This window comes from Myxine glutinosa, chromosome 1 (assembly GCF_964187855.1).
Source record: "Myxine glutinosa chromosome 1, kmMyxGlut1.1, whole genome shotgun sequence".
NCBI classification, from domain to species: Eukaryota; Metazoa; Chordata; class Myxini; order Myxiniformes; family Myxinidae; genus Myxine; species Myxine glutinosa.
The window spans coordinates 95,629,619-95,648,533 of record NC_136261.1 but is presented as its reverse complement, the minus strand read 5'-3'; the positions used below and the strand labels follow the sequence as shown (position 1 = coordinate 95,648,533).

The following is an 18,915-nucleotide window of genomic DNA, read 5'->3' as shown; positions in this document are numbered from 1 at the left end:
ATTTTACTCACAAGAATTACAAAAAACAAAACTGATAAGAAATTAAACAACAACCATCCATATATAAGTGATAAGATAATGGGGTTAGGGATTTTAAGGGCTACCGCCGCCTTTTTTATAAAAAAATAAATGATAGAACCAAGTATTAACCAGACTAAAGGGTGGAGGTGTAATCAACCTTGGTATATAAATGGAAAACATAATGAGTGTGAGAAATACCAGATCCGAGAGGTTGAGAGGATCACTGGTCAGAAGGTCCTCAAGACTGATAAACGTATTCATTTGTTAAGTGGGGTAATGGAGGGCGGGAAGAAAAATATATTAGAGTGGAGTGAGAACTTTGATGGTTATCAACCGGATAATAAACAAGTACACATACATTCAAAGTACACCGCCCCCATGCCAAATAATTAAATATCCTACAGAGCGGCATTGCCGGGGCGCCCGGCAATACCGCAGTGCAGCTCATTGAGGCTGCATTGGGAAGGAGAGGTGTACACTAATTGATTGATTAATTGTATAATTAAAATCAATAAAAGATTATCACAAAAATTTTCATAATCAATTGGCTAATAGCATAACGAAACCAGTAGTGCTTCATCCGAAGATGTATCTTTCAGAAATTTAATTAAATAAGTCATTAATAAAAAATTAAATAATTAATTGATTACTCAATAAATAATTAATCGATTAATCAATAAATAATAAATCGATTAAATGATTAATCAATAAATCAAAAATATCCTTGATAGCCACATCACTTGGTCACTCATGTCCAAATATTAGCTTCCCAGCTCAAAAGGTGCCTGAGATATTGGCCAAATGAGAAAGAAAATAAATAAATGATTAATAATGAAAATAAATAAATAATCATCATAAAAAAATTAAATTATTAATCAATTTGGTCAGAGAACACATAAACTACCACTATTTCATCAGAATCTGTAACTTTAAAAAAAAAATTGTAATTGTCATTAATCGAATAATTAAATAATTAATCGATTAATTAATAAATCAAAAATATCCTTTGCAGCCAAATCACCTGGTCATTGGCATGTCCAAATGTCAGCTTCCTAACTCAAAAGGTGCCTGAGTTAATGGTCAGAAGAGAAGAAATTTGATTAATTAAATAAGTACTTAATTAATCGCTAATAATTAAATAACTCCTCAATTTATTGATTAATCAAAAAAAATAATACCGTTTTTCACAAAAGACTTGCTCACTATTGTGCCGAAATTTCAGCTTCCTAGCTCAAAGGATGGCTGAGATATCGCCCGGACAAACAAGAAAGAAAGAAAACAAGAAAGAAAACAAACAAGAAAGAAAGAAACCAGAGTGAAAACTGAGTACTCTCTTTCAGCGTGCGTCACTGCCGAGCCCCCTTTGGTGCCCGGCAATGACGATTTGCAATGCCTGGAGATGGCATAGGAAAGGAGCGGTGTACAATATTATAATTTTAAAATGGTATGTGGATCGGGAGGAGGACAGACCAGGTCCCTCCGTGAAACATATCATTTTATAAACACACAGAGAAAGGTGCTTAATGTAAAGTTTATCAATATCCTAGATGGGGATGAGTTCCATAAGAGAATGGAGTCGTTTAAAAAATTAGAAAATGAGCAAATATTCATAGAATCAATGAGGAATTTTGAATGTCGCGTGGTCCTTGGAGGGTAAGTAAGGACTCCCCCATTCACTTACATGTAAAAGGAGAAAGGGGTGTCATGGTAATAAGGGAAAAAATGGGCAGTTTGGGGAAAAGTCTCATCTAAATACATGGGTGTCCTGTAAGCCCCATTATCTCCCTACTCCCCACACATGAATGTACATGTCCAAAATTAAACATGTACAATGCATTCAGAAAGTATTCAGACCCCTTCACTTTTTTCACATTTTGATATGTTGCAGCCTTATGCTGAAATCGTTTAAATTCATTTTTTCCCTCATCAATCTACCCGACACTCAATACCCCATAATGACAAAGAGAAAACAGGATTTTAGAAAGTTTTGCAAATCTATATATATAAAACACAGTTTGTGTGTGTGTGTGTGTGTGTGTGTGTGTGTGTGTGTGTGTGTGTGTGTGTGTGTGTGTGTGTGTGTGTGTGTGTGTGTGTGTGTGTGTGTGTGTGTGTGTGTGTGATGTTACCGATAGACTCCTAAACAGAGAGGCTCACGTGCTTGATATTTGGCATAGACATGGCCATTGAGCCTGGGAAGAACATGGCCTACCTAAAAAAAAATATTTCATAATATTTTTTACCATATTTTTACCTCAGCGCATTTCAGCGAGGAATATTATACACGGAATCTGACCGGTGGCAGAGCAGCGCGCTGATTCGCTCAGAGCGATCACGTGATGTTCCATCCCCGCCGCCACAAAGCGAGTTGGTCGAGTCGTGCTAACCAAGATGGCGACACGGCGGCTTCACTTTTCACGGAGTATGAGCGTTCTATATATTTTCAATTCAGTGCGGCCGACTCCCTCACGTACTTGATTTGTGGCACAGACATGGCCATTGGGCCTTCACGGTGTAATTTGTGTGAGGCTTTTGTCCGAGTGAGCTTGAGTCGAGAGGGCGAATGTACGGGTTGGGAATGTACGGGTCTCCCTTCCCCCGCCCGGCAACGCCGGTACTGGAGGGCGTCACAGGATCGTTGAGTCTCCAAAATCCGCTTCGTGCTGTTGCGAAGATGCAGGACGATGTCGCAATTGTTGTGCTGCTCTCCGACCATGAGAACTGCAACGTCATTGTTGACTGGCCCTCCCCCTTCCCCCTCCACCCTACCCCATCCCCCCTCCCCCCTCCCCCTCGCTTACCCCCCCCCCTCCCTTTTCCCCCTCCCCCCTCCCTTTTCCCCCTCCCCCCTCCCTTTTCCCCCTCCCCCTTCCCCCTCCCCCATACCACTCCCCCCACTTCCCCTCCCCCCTCTTCTCCTCTCCCCTCCTCCTCCCCCTCCCCCCTCCCACCCCCTTCCTCTCCCCCCTCCTCTTCTCCCCTCCCCCTCTTCTCCCCTCCCCCCTCCCTTTCCTCCTCCCTTCCCCCACCACCCTACCCTCTCCCCTTCCCCTCTCCCCTTCCCCCCTCCCCCTCTCCTCCCCCCCTCCCCCCTCTTCTCCCCTCCCCCCCTCTCCTACCCTCCTCTCCTCCTCTCCTCCCCTCCCCCCCGTTCCCCTCCCCTTCCCCCTCCCCCACCCGGCAATACCGGGTACTTCTGCTCGTTGATTAAAAAGAAAAAACTGAAATATCACATTGACATAAGTATTCAGACACTTGAAATTTAGCTCAGGTGCCTCCCATTTCTCTTGATCATCTTTGAGATGTTTCTGCACCTTGACTGGAGTCCACCTGTGATAAATTCAATTGATTGGACATGATTTGTAAAGGCACACACCTGTCCATATAAGGTCTCACAGCTGACAATGCATATCAGAGCAAAAACCAAGCCATGAGGTCGAAGGAACTGCCTGCAGAGCTCAGAGACAGGATTGTGTCGAGGCACAGACTTGGGGAAGCCTACAAAAAATTTGTGCTGCATTGAAGGTTCCCAAGAGCACAGTGGCCTCTATAATTCTTAAATGGAAAAAGTTTGGAACAACCAGGACTCTTCCGAGGGCTGGCCGCCCGGCCAAACTGAGCAATCGGGGGAGAAGGGCCTTGGTAAGAGAGGTGACCAAGAACCCGATTGTCACTCTGGCTGAGCTCCAGAGATCCTGTGTGGAGATGGAAGAAACTTCCAGGACAACCATCACTGTAACACTCCACCGATCTGGGCTTTATGGCAGAGTGGCCAGACGGAAGCCAAACAGTTCAATATTGGTTTCATCAGACCACAGAATCTTGTTTCTCACAGTCTAAGAGTACTTTAGGTGCTTTTTTGCCAACTCCAAGCGGGCTTTCATGTGTCTTTCACTGAGGAGAGGCTTCCGTCTGGCCACTCTGCCATGAAGCCCAGATCGGTGGAGTGTTACAGTGATGGTTGTCCTTCTGGAAGTTTCTCCCATCTCCACACAGGATCACTGGAGGTCAGCCAGAGTGACCATCGGGTTCTTGGTCACCTCTTACCAAGGCCCTTCTCCTCCGATTGCTCGGTTTGGCCGGGTGGCCAGCCCTCGGAAGAGTCCTGGTTGTTCCAAACTTCTTCCATTTAAGAATTATGGAGGCCACTGTGCTCTTGGGAACCTTCAATGCAGCAGAAAATTTTTTGTAGGCTTCCCCAAGTCTGTGCCTCGACACAATCCTGTCTCTGAGCACTGCAGGCAGTTCCTTCGACCTCATGGCTTGGTTTTTGGTCTGATATGCATTGTCAGCTGTGAGACCTTATATAGACAGGTGTGTGCCTTTCCAAATCGTGTCCAATCAATTGAATTTACCACAGGTGGACTCCAGTCAAGGTGCAGAAACATCTCAAAGATGATCAAGAGAAATGGGAGGCACCTGAGCTAAATTTCAAGTGTTTGAATATTTCTGTCAATGTGATATTTCAGTTTTTTCTTTTTAATAAATTTGCAAAACTTTCTAAAATCCTGTTTTCTCTTTGTCATTATGGGGTATTGAGTGTAGATTGATGAGGGAAAAAATTAATGTAAACGATTTCAGCATAAGGCTGCAACGTAACGAAATGTGAAAAAAGTGAAGGGTTCTGAATGCACTGTACCTACAAATCAGATAAATATACCAGGATAGTGTATTTATTAATGCACCTTATCATACCCTATAAAAATATGAATAGTCCGAAGAGGGATACACGCTCGTCTCCTGATGGAGGGCTGTCGTCGTTGGGATGCATTAGGTGATAAAGTTGATATTGTTTGATGTGATGGGACATTAGGGGCCTGTGAGGGCTGAAAAGGCCTGATAACTATGCAAAATGGGTGGGTCTATAATTGATGAAAAACGCTCCATTCGTTTTTGTCCGGTGATCGGAACCTTACTTTAAAACAGCAGGTTTCCTGTTTGGAATGATTTTCAACTTTGTTTGACTGCCAGGCGGACAGAGAAAAAAATATGATCTCAATCCTCTCTGCACCAGTGCGATCGAGACGCATTCAGAGCCAAGGTACGGTAGAACGACACTTTTTCTCCTATTTGTGTTAAAAATAATTTGATTTTAAATAAGTTGTTCCTCAATCATAAATTGATGACAGACAGACCTGTGGACAGACATGAACTAATTGCTTAACCCCACTTTCTGCTTCGCGAATGCACGGTAAAAATTAACGGGTGTAGAAAACATCATGGTTTTGGATGTTGGGTGACATAGAATGCTATCACAGTTGATGTAAAATCCTTCCTTATCTCAGACAATCAATTCAGATTCAGACCAGGTCACTCTACCGTGGACATGCTGCTTCTATTCTCCCAACAATGGATTGAGGCCATCATTGTCAGACATGCAATCAGGGCCGTCTCTCTGTGCTTTTGATACAGTTTGGCAATCCCACCTTTCTCTCCAAACTGTCTGCTTATGGAATCCAAGGCCAACTCTGGGATTACTGACTACATCTACTCTCATAGCCAACAACATGTGGCTCTCAACAGAATCCTTACACATCCTCTCCCTGTCAAGGCTGGAGTGCACCAAGGCAGTGTCTTAGGCCCAGTCCTATTCCTGATCTTCATCAATGATCTCTCTGACTCTCTGGAAAATACTCTTATCTATTTACTGATGACTCCGCCCTGTGCCGTGGCATCCCTCCCTGTCCCTTCAGATAGACAGGCATCAGCCTCTTGCCTCTCTTCAGACCTTGATAAAAATCCCTCTTCTGGTGAAACTCTCAAAATGTCACACCATAATCACTGCTCATCTCCACTCATTCATTCGTTCCTCTATTTTCCCACTTGTGGAATCAATATGCACATTCTCCTCAATCTCATTCTTCTCTGAAGGTCTTCAAGACTGCTGTATAATCACCCCTCATCCAACAGCAATATATTTTCTACCCCCGTCAAACTGTCCACCATTTTCCAAAGTTTCCAGTCTTTCCTTCCTGAGAGTTTGCTTCTGTATCTATTTTGTTCACCCACTGCTCCCTTGTTTGAGCTTCTCCATCTATTTTGTCCCTTGGCCCTGCTGTTGACAACCCCCCCCCCCCCTTCTTTTTCCACTGTTCATTTTGTTCTGAACCATTCTGTGTTCCAGCTCTTCCACGAGCCTTAACTTTGTATACGAAAAAACCTCTTGAGAGAAATGTTACATTTACCAGCAAATGGGCCATTTATTATTCATGCAAAATATGCGTGAGCTGAGCTTTCACGTAATTACTTCATATCAATGCAGGTCAGGCATGATCACTATCACTCTGGAAAGCATTTTAGGTAACATAAATATATTTTTCAAAAGACGTTGAGGAATGAAACGAACTAATATGGTGATCCAATTTGGCAAATGAACAGTCTACTCTGCTAATCAGACTCGTCATCTGAACCAGTGGGGCCAACTCTTTGCAATCCTTTTCTGGCCGTCTTTGGCTGCAATACCACTTGTTCACCATAACTGCCACTGTAAGCACAAGTAAAGGGTTGGGTAGGCAAAAAACATAAAATACGTTTTAGTTTGAGGAGACAGGAAAGAGACGAGCAGCAATTTAAGGCTTGGAATTAGGATAGGTAGAAAGGAGGTTGGGATAAGATTGGAATAAGAGTTGGCAAAGAGATATAAAAGGTGATGTAGTGATAACAGTTGGCATACAGAGAAGGTGATGTCACACAAGTGTTAAAAATGGAATTTCTTCAATGGTTGCAATTATTCCCACGTTCTTGTGGGGTTCAAGGGGAAGCTTGGCCAAAGTCGTTCAGAAAATGGCTGGCCAGGCCTGACGTTTGACGCAGGTTAGGGCAGGAATTTGGTAAAAAGTAGATAGGGTGGGAGGTCGAGAGCACGGTTCCCCATCTGGGAGGGGCGAAGTTACCAGGAAGGTAACCTGAGCTTTGGTGCAGGAAACCTGCCAAACTTGGTCATTCCAGACAGCTCGTGAGGTGTCTATGTACTTATTTTTACACACTCAAAGTGAATGGCAAAGAGGCCCCTAATGACATTTGTTGAGCATATGATTGATATGGACAAATTGCAAGGAAAAGAGAGGATAGTCTCTACGTAAGGAGTGTGAGTTGGTTCTCCGCAAGCCCAAGTTGGCAGCTCAGGAAAGGGAAAAGAGTTGCAGTCCATATTGAGTGGTGATGGGGGGAGGAGAGGGGGGGGGGGGGGAGAAGTGAGGGATGTTGGAAGCAGGAAGCAAGGGACAAAGTTATATACCCTTGTTTTGAAAATGAGATGAATAACAATGGTGGTGTTCCTGACTATGTAGGACATTCAACAATGGTGGTGATGTTAAGCAATACGCATGTGACAGTAAATGAGATTTGAACCTGGGACATCAATATCACCAACATGAGCCATGTGCTATGATAGAAACACCAAATAAGGCAACCCAAAGCTCTTTGTACCACTCACGTATATGTGATTACACCAGCTTGCCCAAGGCGCCACTCCAACGCTTCTGTGGGGAAATCGTCCACTCCACCCATGTCATCAAAACCAACCACACGGTCACAAACCTGCATCCCCATTTGAAGGAAGAAGCGAAGGATAGTGGAGGGAAGAAGGAGGTCTGTTATATTGGTAAAACACAAAAGACCGACAAACTAGTTATGTTCGGACACTTTGTTCATTTGAACTTGCATTACGGAAGAAATTAATGTATGCATTAATATAAACTATCCTTACTAGTGTGTGTGTGTGTGTGTGTGTGTGTGTGTGTGTGTGTGTGTGTGTGTGTGTGTGTGTGTGTGTGTGTGTGTGTGTGTGTGTGTGTGCGTGCGCGTGCGCGCGCGCATTTGTTGCGCTACTGCTGCAGTTCTGGGCCGACTTGCTACATAGGATCAACATGGCCCCATTTGGTGCATATGGGATTTTTTTTTATATTTGCCAGTTGCAGCAGGATAGGGGAGGAGGGACACAAATTATCTGTGAATTTGCATGGTGCAGTGCCACCTCCAGGTGGGAGATGGTATTACACCATTTACAGTGCTATTCAGTCAATATTCTTGTCCTCACATTTTCCAATGATGAGGTGTTTTGATTTATAAGCAGTAGGCACAATTTTGCTTCATGCACGTTTATCATGGTGATGGAGCTGGTAAGCATGAAGGTAAACATGAAATATATTCTGGGGAGGATATTGTATGCGGACAACCTGGCTGTTGTGGTGGAGAGTGAGTGGGAGATGCAGTAAGTACTGGGGAGTGAAAGGAGGAATTTGAAAAACATGGGCTGAAAATGAGCATGGAGACGACGGAGGTGATGTGGGTCGGGCAGCAGAGAAAATAAATGAATATCAGGTTAGCGGACAAGGAGATCAGACAAGGAAATAGGTTTGAGTATCTGGGTGGAACAATGACTGGGGATTGTAAGTCAGAGGCACAGGTGTGGAGGAAGATTCAGGTGGGTGCCAATGTATGGATGAGTGTGGAGGGTGTTATTTTATAGATATATCAACATACACTTATCCAACCAAGAAATTCTAGTTTTGCATTTTTGATTTATTTTCTTTGGGTTGCCAAATTAAAAAATTTGTCGAATTTGTTTTTTCACTTGGAAGTTATGGGTTACGATGTGCAATTAAAGGTAGAAAAAGTCTGATTTAATGCAATTTAATTCCAGGCTACAAGCCAACGAAAGGTGAAATTTTTGAAAGTGGGTGTAGACTTTCAGTTTCTATAGGCACTGTACGTACGTATGTACATACATACATACATCGGACGGACAGACAAATGCTGTTTCAGACGACGTTGTTCCATATCCTTTATCCATAACTTTTTGAGATATCCTGATATGTATCGTTTTGGCCCTATCTCCCAATGGTGAAGAATCACTAAAAATTCTTCAAGCCGGATCCGAATCCTGATCTTCACCAAAATCTAATCATTTGGTCCTTGTGACATACACTACCTCTCTGCCAAATTCAGTCCAAATCCGTCGACAACTTTTTCAGATATTTTGTTCACAAACAAATAGACAGACAAACGGACAGGGGTGAAAACATAACCTCCATCCACCTTTGGTGGCGGAGGTAACAATATCTGTAATAAAAACGTTCATTTAATAGTCGAAATATGGATGTTTTCCTTCATTCATGGCCGAGGCTTCCACCAACCTTGTTGTCACGAAACAGCAAAAGCGAAGGTAAGATGCGCACAGAGAGTTTTTTGCAGAGGTAAGGTGCCTTTTCCACGTTCAGTCGTAAAAACTTTGTTTTGAAGTGCCTTGGTGCCAGCAGGCCAAGGTGCCGGTCAAATATAGCACAGCTAATTGATAGAAACAGGTGGATGGTGTTTTAAACTGGATGACAGGGCAAAATCAGAATCAATTTTAACTTTAACATGGTAATCATGTTTCTTCACCCAGAACTAGAAAAATTGAAGAATGAAACTTACCGGTCGGTCGTATCCCTGTAAAAATGACATACTACATTTTTACTTCCTTTACATTCAGCAAAGAAGTCACGCTCGCTAGGAATTTCTCTGTACGAGCCATGTCCCTTCCTCTCAAATTCCTTCAAAAAAAAAAATGCGCCAATCAAAAGAGCAGCAAGATATCGATAATTCAGGGAAGTGAACAAAGCAAAATAAACAAAAGCTGCAACATTTCACACGAAGCTTCCAACCTGCTTCTGAGATTGTGCACGACGTAAGGCTTCCAGCCGTTGTTCCCGCAACTTCTCAAGCGTATCTTCATCTAAGTTGTCAAGCAAGGCCAGTTTCTGATCCACGGTCTTCTCGATCTCCTGCGTGGCTGCCAACATAGATTGTTCTAAACCCTCCATGCCTGCTTCTGCGATACAAAGATGCACGAGGAAATTTAGATGCAGATAATTCTGACATCATACCTGTGCTTGAGCCACACTCTATCACAATCGATCAGTTTACTTTCTTCTGTGATGTAAACTACAGGAACTGTTTGCTTTCTTTTACCATTAACCTGGTGTGTACCCCGGTTTAGACTAGGTACATCGTATCCCTGCATGTTGCAAGAGGCGACTAAAAGGGTTGGCATCAGGAAGGGCATCCGGCCAGAAAAACATTGCCTCAAAAAGAGAACCATGACAATTACAACTACATATGGGCAGGGTACAGCCCGAAGTACCCCGTGGGGGACCCCACTCCCTCTCGTCAAAACTCAAGGTGGGGAACCCGATCGAAGCAAGGGTGGAAATCACTCCATTTATGACGACGAAACGTCTGATGCCCGAAGTGGAGATCGGTTTCTGAGGTTTGGGACATGGAATGGAGGGACAATGGCAGGGAGATCAGGAGAAGTGGTGGAAGTATTGGTCAGAAGAAGAGTGGACATATGTTGTGTGCAAGAGACGAGATGGAAGAGAAGTGGTGTGAGAATGGTGAAGGCTAGGCAGGGACAGAAATACAAGTTTGTGTGGCAAGGGTGCCCGGAGGGCGTGCATGGCGTTGGTGTCCTGTTTTCTGAGGAGTTTGCAGACAGTGTGGTGTGTGTGACTGGAGTGAGTGAAAGGTTGATGATGGTGAAAATGATGATTGGAAAGCTCTTGGTGAACGTCATCTCGGGATATGCTCCGCAGGTTGGTCGGAGCGATGAAGAGAAGGACAACTTCTGGTGTGCAATAGAGAGGCTGATGGAAAATGTGAAAGATGAGGAAGTTGTTGTGGTAGGAGGAGACCTAAATGGACATGTGGGAAGGAATATGGATGGTTTTGAGGGAGTTCTTGGGGGTTACGGATATGGTGTGAGAAATGGAGAAGGTGAAAGGATTTTGGAGTTTGCTGATGAAGCTGATTTGTTGATTTGTAATACTCAGTTCCAGAAAGAGGATAATAAGCTTGTTACATACACGTCAGGTGGGTCGACGACAACCGTTGACGACCTGATGGTGCGTAGGCAAGATAGGGGGCACCTCCGGGACACAAAGGTGATCCCGGGGGAGGAGGCTGTTTCACAGCACCACTTGGTTGTCTGCGACATAAGGGTGAAAGGTGCGAGGAGAGCTCGGCGGGTGAAGTACCAACCGAGAATAAAGGTGTGGAGGATGTAAGAGGTGACAGTAAGGGAGGCATTAAAAGAGAGGATGAGTAGGGTAGAGGATGATGTGGTTGAGCTTGAAAGTGGTTGGATATCAATGAAAGATTGTCTGTTGGGAGCCGTTGGTGAGGTATGTGGATGGACAAAAGCACCACCAAGGCACTCGGAAACATGGTGGTGGGATGAAGTTGGAAAGAGGATTGACGAGAAGAGGAAGAAGTTCAAGGAGGGGCAGAAGGCGAAGGGTACGGGGGCAGAAAAAGCAGAGCATGAAAGTTATAAGGCAGCCAAGAAAGCTGCAAAGAAAGAGGTAGCAAAGGCGCAGGAGGCATGTAGGAAAATGTTCGGAGAACACTTGGATTCGGAAGAGGGTCAGAGAGCGGTATTCAGGATTGCAAAGCAGATAGCGAAAGAGGTGTGATGGGGGTGAGTTGCTTGAAGGATGAAGTGGGACAAATCGTTGTGGACCCAGATGGAATTAAAGGAAGATGGAAGAGATATATGGAAATGCTGTTGAATGCAGAGAATGAATGGGATGGCAACATAGAGAGTAACCCAGTTTTAGGACCGGCAGAGAAGATAACTGAGAAGGAAGTTGAGGAAGCAATAAAAGCAATGAAGGGTCGACGGGAGTTGTGGGAGATATGTTGAAGGCAGCAGGAAGTTGGGGTGTGAAGAGAATGACAGAGATCTGTAATCTGGTAGTGAAAGAAGGCCGCATTCCAGTGGATTGGGAACTCTACCCTCGTCCCTCTATACAAGGGGAAAGGTGACCCTCTGGACTGTGGCTCGTATCGAGCGATAAAGTTATTGGAGCATGGAATGAAGGTATTGGAAAGGGTGTTGGAGAGGAGGATAAGGAAGAAAGTGAAGACCGACGAAATGCAGTTTGGATTTATACCAGGAAGAGGAATGACAGACGTGCTTTTTATTGTAAGGCAGTTGCAGGAGAAGTAGATGGAGACGAGGAAGAAGTTGTTTCTTGGGTTTGTTGATCTGGAGAAAGCATTCGATAGGGTTTGTGGAAGTACTGTACTGCATTAATGTAATGTACTGTATGGCATTAATCAAAACTAATATGGAAGTAGAGATCTTGACATTATATTGATCGTTGGAATTGGAAAAACGAAGCAGATAGACGATTTCGTAAATGAATGTCAGGAATGTGCACGAACGTGGTAATCTCTTGTTCACCTGGTCACAGCCCCGGGCTAGACCACCCTCCTATGGTGAGCCAAATGGACTCGCAGCAGGGGGGGAGCAAACCGGCTCGGATGAGGCGAGCGTGAATGACCTCGGGGCATTTGCGGAGAAGGGATTAGCGCGACGAGGCCCATAAAGACAGGAAATACTTTGAGTCAGGAGAACTTGCAGGGAGAATCTCTGACGGACGGAAGGAACGAGTACGGCGCTGCGCAGGACATCGGCCGAGCAAGAAGGACCATGCGGATAGAGTTATCTGGTACATTGAGTTAACGGTAGTTATTAGTATTTGAAACAAGTGAACTAGTAGTTAATAAAGTCTTGATCTTTTGTAAACCTGTTTCAGGTCATTGGAGTCTTGAGTCCCAACACACTTCCATGACAATTTGGTGAAGCCCGAACGGGGATCAATTGGACACAGCATCTGAAAAGGTAAGAGTTATTCCTTGTTATCCTTGTCCAAAATATGACCTACGAACCTATGTTTAGTTCTTGTATATACATGGTGGAGGAGGTGGTGTTGGGCTTCCCTACGCACCGATACCGCGATATAGGTAACGTAACGATTATCCGAGGAGTGTAACGTATTTTTGCGCTGTCTAAGTAAAATGAGCCAGTTCTGACATGACAATTAAAAAACCCTACGGAGCACAGCGAACGGACCGACCCATTAAGTGCACCATGGGGGCGATCTGTTTTCCGAGTTCTGTAGGGCGCGTACAAGTCGTGTAAGGCCAGTACACTCGTTTGCACTTACAAACGTTTGCACTTACAAGGGTGGAGGAGAGGGGAAAAAAAATTCCCGCCAATTTTATAACACCTAAAACTCGTTCGATTAACATATAAATTAATGACAGACAACGCCATCTGACGCCGGTCCAGAATTATTGTGAAAGATGGCGATTGGATGAAAATTGCATACCGACACCCCTCATTGTCCCTCATCGTCCCTCACTTCCATGTCGGTTACCTATACTCCCTCCCTAAACCCCCCCCCCTCTCCCCCTCCCTCTCTCTCTCGCTGTCTCTCCCCCCTCTCTTGCAACGTTTTGGGAACATTCAAATGTTGGGTTTTGCTGATGTTTCCACAACGTTGTTTCAACGTTTTTTACATTACGTTCCTGCAACATTTAAATAATGTTGTTGTAAAACGTTTCCACAACGTCGCTACAACGTTTCACTTTCGTTGTTGCAACGTTTTGCTCCAACGTTTTGGGAACATTCAAATGTTGGGTTTTGCTGACGTTTCCACAACGTCGCTACAACGTTTCACTTTCGTTGTTGCAACGTTTTGCTCCAACGTTTTGGGAACATTCAAATGTTGGGTTTTGCTGACGTTTCCACAACGTTGTTTCAACGTTTTTCACATTACTTTCCTGCAACATTGAAATAATGTTGTAAAACGTTTCCACAACGTCGCTACAACGTTTCACTTTCGTTGTTGCAACGTTTTGCTCCAACGTTTTGGGAACACTCAAATGTTAAGTGAATCGGATGAGAATTCACGAGTTATTTAATTATTAGCGATTAATGAAGTACTTATTTAATTAATTACATTTCTTTCTCTTCTGACCATTAACTCAGGCACCTTGTGAGTTAGGAAGCTGATAATTGGACATTACAATGACCACGTGATGTGGCTATCAAGGATAATTTTGATTTATTGATTAATCATTTAATAAATTAATTCGTTGATTTTATAAATGACTTATTTAATTAAAATTCCTAAGAGATACATCTTCGGATTAAGTACTTGCAGATTGGTTATGCTATGAGCCAATTGATTAAGGAAAAATATTTTGTGACGGCCATATTGGAGTTAGTGGAAAATCTTTTTAAAATCTATCTCCTTTTTTTTTCATTTCTGACCTATTGAGCTGAAATTTGGCACACATACTACACCCCAAGGCGAAGAACGCTCTTTTCTCTGATGTTTCATTTTCTGATTAACTAGTCTACGACGCACCAATTAAAAAAAGTGCTGACTCTGCATTTCTTGTATTTAATAATATTGTGATGCCATGAACTTGGTGTCGACCTGCAGGCCAAACCGTTGGTCAGATGAGCTCGATACCTTGACCAATTATAGTAAGTCACTTGATTGGATGCATATATTAATTATGACATCATAAGTCACGTGACATGGCGGCCATGTTGGATTTCTTGAAAACCTTTAAAATGCATCCCTGCGTTCATTTTTCGATCGATTGAGTTGAAATTTTGAACAATCGGATCTGGACTGTCGTTAACGACTCTGGCACGTACCCGTCCAATCAGGATGGAGCGGTATGGTCCCTGGATCATCACTGCCCGTAGTTTTAATTAGTTTTACTTTTACCTTTCACTCTTTCTGTTCATTGTTCTCTTGGTCATACAATTTTTGGAAGACATGCATGTCATGATATAGGAAATGTTTGTTCTGTTGAACGGAAGAAATGTTTATGGTTAATTCAATGTGGTAGGTGGGCAACACCACAAAGCATACCTCTTTTAAGGTGTGCAGAAACCCTGGAACATTTCAGCAATCAATACGATACTGATATGGTGTAATTTAAGTAATTTAATTAAACGTGGTAGGTGGGCAACACCACAAAGCATACCTCTTTTAAGGTGTGCATAAACCCTGGAACATTCCAGCAATCAATACGATACTGAAATGGTGTAATTTAATTAAACGTGGTAGGTGGGCAACACCACAAAGCATACCTCTTTTAAGGTGTGCATAAACCCTGGAACATTTCAGCAATCAATACGATACTGAAATGGTGTAATTTAATTAAACGTGGTGGGTGGGCAACACCACAAAGCATACCTCTTTTAAGGTGTGCATAAACCCTGGAACATTTCAGCAATCAATGCGATACTGAAATGGTGTAATTTAATTAAACGTGGTAGGTGGGCAACACCACAAAGCATACCTCTTTTAAGGTGTGCATAAACCCTGGAACATTTCAGCAATAATGACGATTTTCTCATGTCACCTGAAATGGTGTAATATTGTGTAATATGGTCGACCTTGGTTTTGTTTGGGTTTGTTGTTTATTGTTGTGGGTGTATATTTTTGTGTATTTTGTATATATTTTCACGAATAATTGCAGTTAACATCCTGCAAAATTTGCTCGTTTTTCTGGCCGAGTCGAAATTGCGTTGAGTTCCTATGGCATGCGCCATTAAAAGCGCTGTGTAATGGTTGAGCTCCCTTTATTTCGTTTTGGTCACGCGGATGAGCAGACAAAATGACGAATGCTGTGGCTGGAGCAGTAGAAGCGATTTTTCTTTTTTATTGTTTAATGATTATTCGATATTGTTATGACTTATTGTCAATAGGTATACTAAGTGGTCAGGAGGTAGCCTTTTGCTATGTACAGTTAATTTTATTGTTGATTATACCACATAGCTGTGGTGATTAAGGAAATGTTTGTTTTTCAAATAGATGATTATGATATGACCATGATTATAAAATCATGATGATTATTATGAATGATATCATAGGGTTCCAATGCAGAATGATTGCACGAACTTGGAAAAGAACTTTCAAGCCCTATGGGATAAATTGGGTATTACAAGCGATGGAGTTTCAAAATTTAGCATGATTGAAGGAATTTTACAGTCCCATTTCAGAAGTTTTACGAAATTTAGATTGCCAAGAGATTTTGGGTACTATTAAAAGAAAAATGATGAGATATTTTTCCCAATGAACTTTAATATCTGCCATCCATTTTGGCTGTCTCACGAATGAAGGATGAGTTGCTTTTAGTGGTTGCAAAGAAAATTTGTGGAGACCAGGCAAAATGGGAAAATATGTCAGATATGACCCTAGGACAGAACAGTGATTCGTCAATTAACATGAGGTATGAACCAGAGGTGACGACCGATGATCTTCGATCTCAGTCAATAGATGGACCTGTCCTGACATCATTGGGGAAAGGGCTTATGCAAGGAGTCATCCAAAATGATAAATTTGATTTATTGATGAATATTGATAAATTAATTGAAATTGAATTGATTAAATTGAATTCAATAAATTTAACTGAATAAATTGAATTGAATAAATTTAACTGAATAAATTGAATTGAATAAATTGAATTGAATATATTGATTGTTTGATTGATGAAAATGCGGTCTCAAGAAAGAAGCTTTGATATCTTTGTGAGATATTATCAATGTGAAGACAACCTTGGAAAATTGAGCAAGGTGGTGAGTTTATATATAGATATATATGGGCGGTTACCATTGTGTGATTTCCCCTTCGACAGAGCGGACACCTGAGGATTCACCCATTTCATACTGACCCTTTGGCTCATCTGCAAATACTGATCTGTGAGATTGGATTGTGCAAAAGCCACAGGTGAGAGAGATTCTCTGGAAATCACCATTTGAACAGGTGGAGAGATCCTTCCTGGAGGTACGAGTGAAGCTTTAGAGGAACAAGCTACAACACATCCAACGCTACTTTGATAAAAGGTGGAACAGACCCCAGTATATTTATTTATAGTATATATAGTACAGGTGTGTACATGTGTATTCCAAAGCGCAGATCCTAGTAATCTACCTGGTACACTGAGGGAATACTGAGTGTTATTCACATACAGGTAGAATGGGGAATGGAACCTGCAAAAATACACAGGGACAACCAGATATTCCGGGAAAAGGGACTTGTACATATTATATTGTTGAGGAGATGAGGACTGTATTTTTTTGATTGTGTACTGTACTATTATTATTATTGGTTATTCTGCGCCCCCCTACCTCCGGAGCTGTGTAAAGGTGAAAGGGCATCCCATAATTAGTCCACAAGTATACACGTCAGCCAAGTAATAGAATACCCCTGTTGATAGTTATCTCTTATTCTGTGTTCTAGGGTAAGGCTATGTCTCCCATTAATTGAAGTACTCCATTGCACCAGTGAAAGAGAATAGATCCCCTTTCATTCCCATCCCCAAAACCTCCATTCCATATTACATCCCCTCTCGTCATTGCTGAGCCCTCGATTCCCAATCACCTCCCCTCCAAAACCGCCATTGACCACGAGGCTCGAGTCGGGGAAGAAAGGCGTGTCTCCACCTCGTCATAGAGAGGAAGAGGGGCGTGCCCGCCCGTCGTCATCCAGGGCGGAGCCCGAGGGTCGCGCGACCAACCAGGGCCGAGGTGAGCACCCCGATGGGCGTGTCCAAAACGCCGGCGGCTGAATCGCTGGAGGCGCTATAAAAGGCGCAAACGGAAGTGAGTAGTGAGTTGGTCTGAGTCGGTTGCCAGAGGAGGGTCAGTGGTTGCGTTGGTTGCGGTGGTAAGAAGTCGGTGGTGAGAAGTGGTGGCGTCGAGGGGTCAGTGGTTGCGTTGGTTGCGTTGAGTTGTCAATGGTGAGGAGACACCAGGGCCAAGAGAGAGAAGGTGCCAAAGGCCATTACCAGCAGTTGCGCCAGAGACGGCAGACGCGCCCTGAGCTGAGCCAGAGAGGCAGCGTTGACTCCACCAGGCAGCTTCAACCCGTTACCCCGCGGGGACCAAATAGCGGTGGCATCGGTGGCCGTCGAGGTCCAGCCGACGTCCCGTGCGGGATCAAGCCCGAACCATCTGCCCCAGCTGAACCTTCCCATTCCTCCTTCCAACATTCATTCCATTCCATCCTTCTTGTATACGTGAGTTTGTTTTGTTTGTTCTGTCCCTGGGTATTTAATTAAGTCTGTAGGTAAGCTAAAATTTGCACTGTGTCACCTGCGTCTTATGTGTTGTAAATAAAACTTGATTGCTCCTTTTTGCTTGTGTGTGTAAATAATAAACCCCATTACTCGTCTGTACGTCCTATTCGTTTTATTCCTTTTCCTCTTGCATTGCGTCGTTTTTGTCTTTTCCCTCATTGAGCAGCTGTGGTGCGATACGGCCAAAGTTCTGGGTGAATCGGGTGAGTCAGGGATCCTGTAACGGTCGCGGCAATACCAAACCGCTCGGTAACTAACATCTTAATCCGCGATCAGTAACAATATGTATGACCGCTATGGCGAAGAGGCTATTAGAGAGGTTGAAAATTGGTATTCCTGGACAAAGGGACATGCTAAGGAGTTTCCAAGAAATGGTACATTTGAGCGAAGTCGATTGGAAAGATTGGGACAAAGATTGAAAGCCAGGAAGAGACAGAATGTAATGGTAGACTGGCTTGCATTCCATCTTTGGGATGGTGAATCCAGACAACGGGAACAGCAAGAACGGATAACGGATCTAGAACTTAAAATAAAAAGGATACAGGATACAGTGGAGGAGACAAATGCACAACTGCCCTCGAAATTAGGAATAAAAGTGACAGTTGTCCCATCTGATTTCCAGTTGTCTCCCCAAAAAGGACGGTACAGAGAATTTTTTCGTGTTTCAGGAGATAACGAGAGATTGCAGTGGCAACTCAGGGATGTAGAGATGCAGCCCAGCAATACAAGTGCACAGGTGCACAGACCAGGCAACGACAGAAACCGGTGTTTCAAGTGTGGACAGATGGGACATTGGAAAAGAAGATGTCCGTATACCAACAGGAAGACAAGTTCATAGGGTAAACCAAGATCAAGGGTACCAGTGCTTACCGATACCTCAGACAACGATTAGGCCTTCATTGCGGCAAATCCCAAATGACGATTGGCCTCAACAAATTAGATTACTGGACAAACATG

The 18,915-nt window shown here is 43.4% G+C and overlaps 1 protein-coding gene across 4 annotated transcripts in view; it reads right to left on the bottom strand.

Moving 5' to 3' along the window:
- Positions 1 to 6,196: 6,196 nt before the first annotated feature.
- The window catches only part of TXNDC9 (thioredoxin domain containing 9), a 30,673-nt gene continuing 17,954 nt past the window's right edge, over positions 6,197 to 18,915 (bottom strand). For 3 of the 4 annotated variants that reach the window (XM_068115317.2, XM_078774986.1, XM_068115308.2), the window contains 5 exons: positions 9,669 to 9,835; positions 9,439 to 9,557; positions 9,159 to 9,309; positions 7,457 to 7,560; positions 6,197 to 6,505 (listed from right to left, as the gene is read on the bottom strand). In XM_068115317.2, coding sequence (XP_067971418.1) covers positions 6,409 to 6,505; positions 7,457 to 7,560; positions 9,159 to 9,309; positions 9,439 to 9,557; positions 9,669 to 9,827 — 630 coding nt within the window. In that variant the 5' untranslated portion in view covers positions 9,828 to 9,835 and the 3' untranslated portion in view covers positions 6,197 to 6,408. Of the gene's footprint in view, positions 6,506 to 7,456; positions 7,561 to 9,158; positions 9,310 to 9,438; positions 9,558 to 9,668; positions 9,909 to 18,915 lie in introns of all 4 variants that reach the window. The other variant, XM_078774990.1, reaches the window with a different exon arrangement.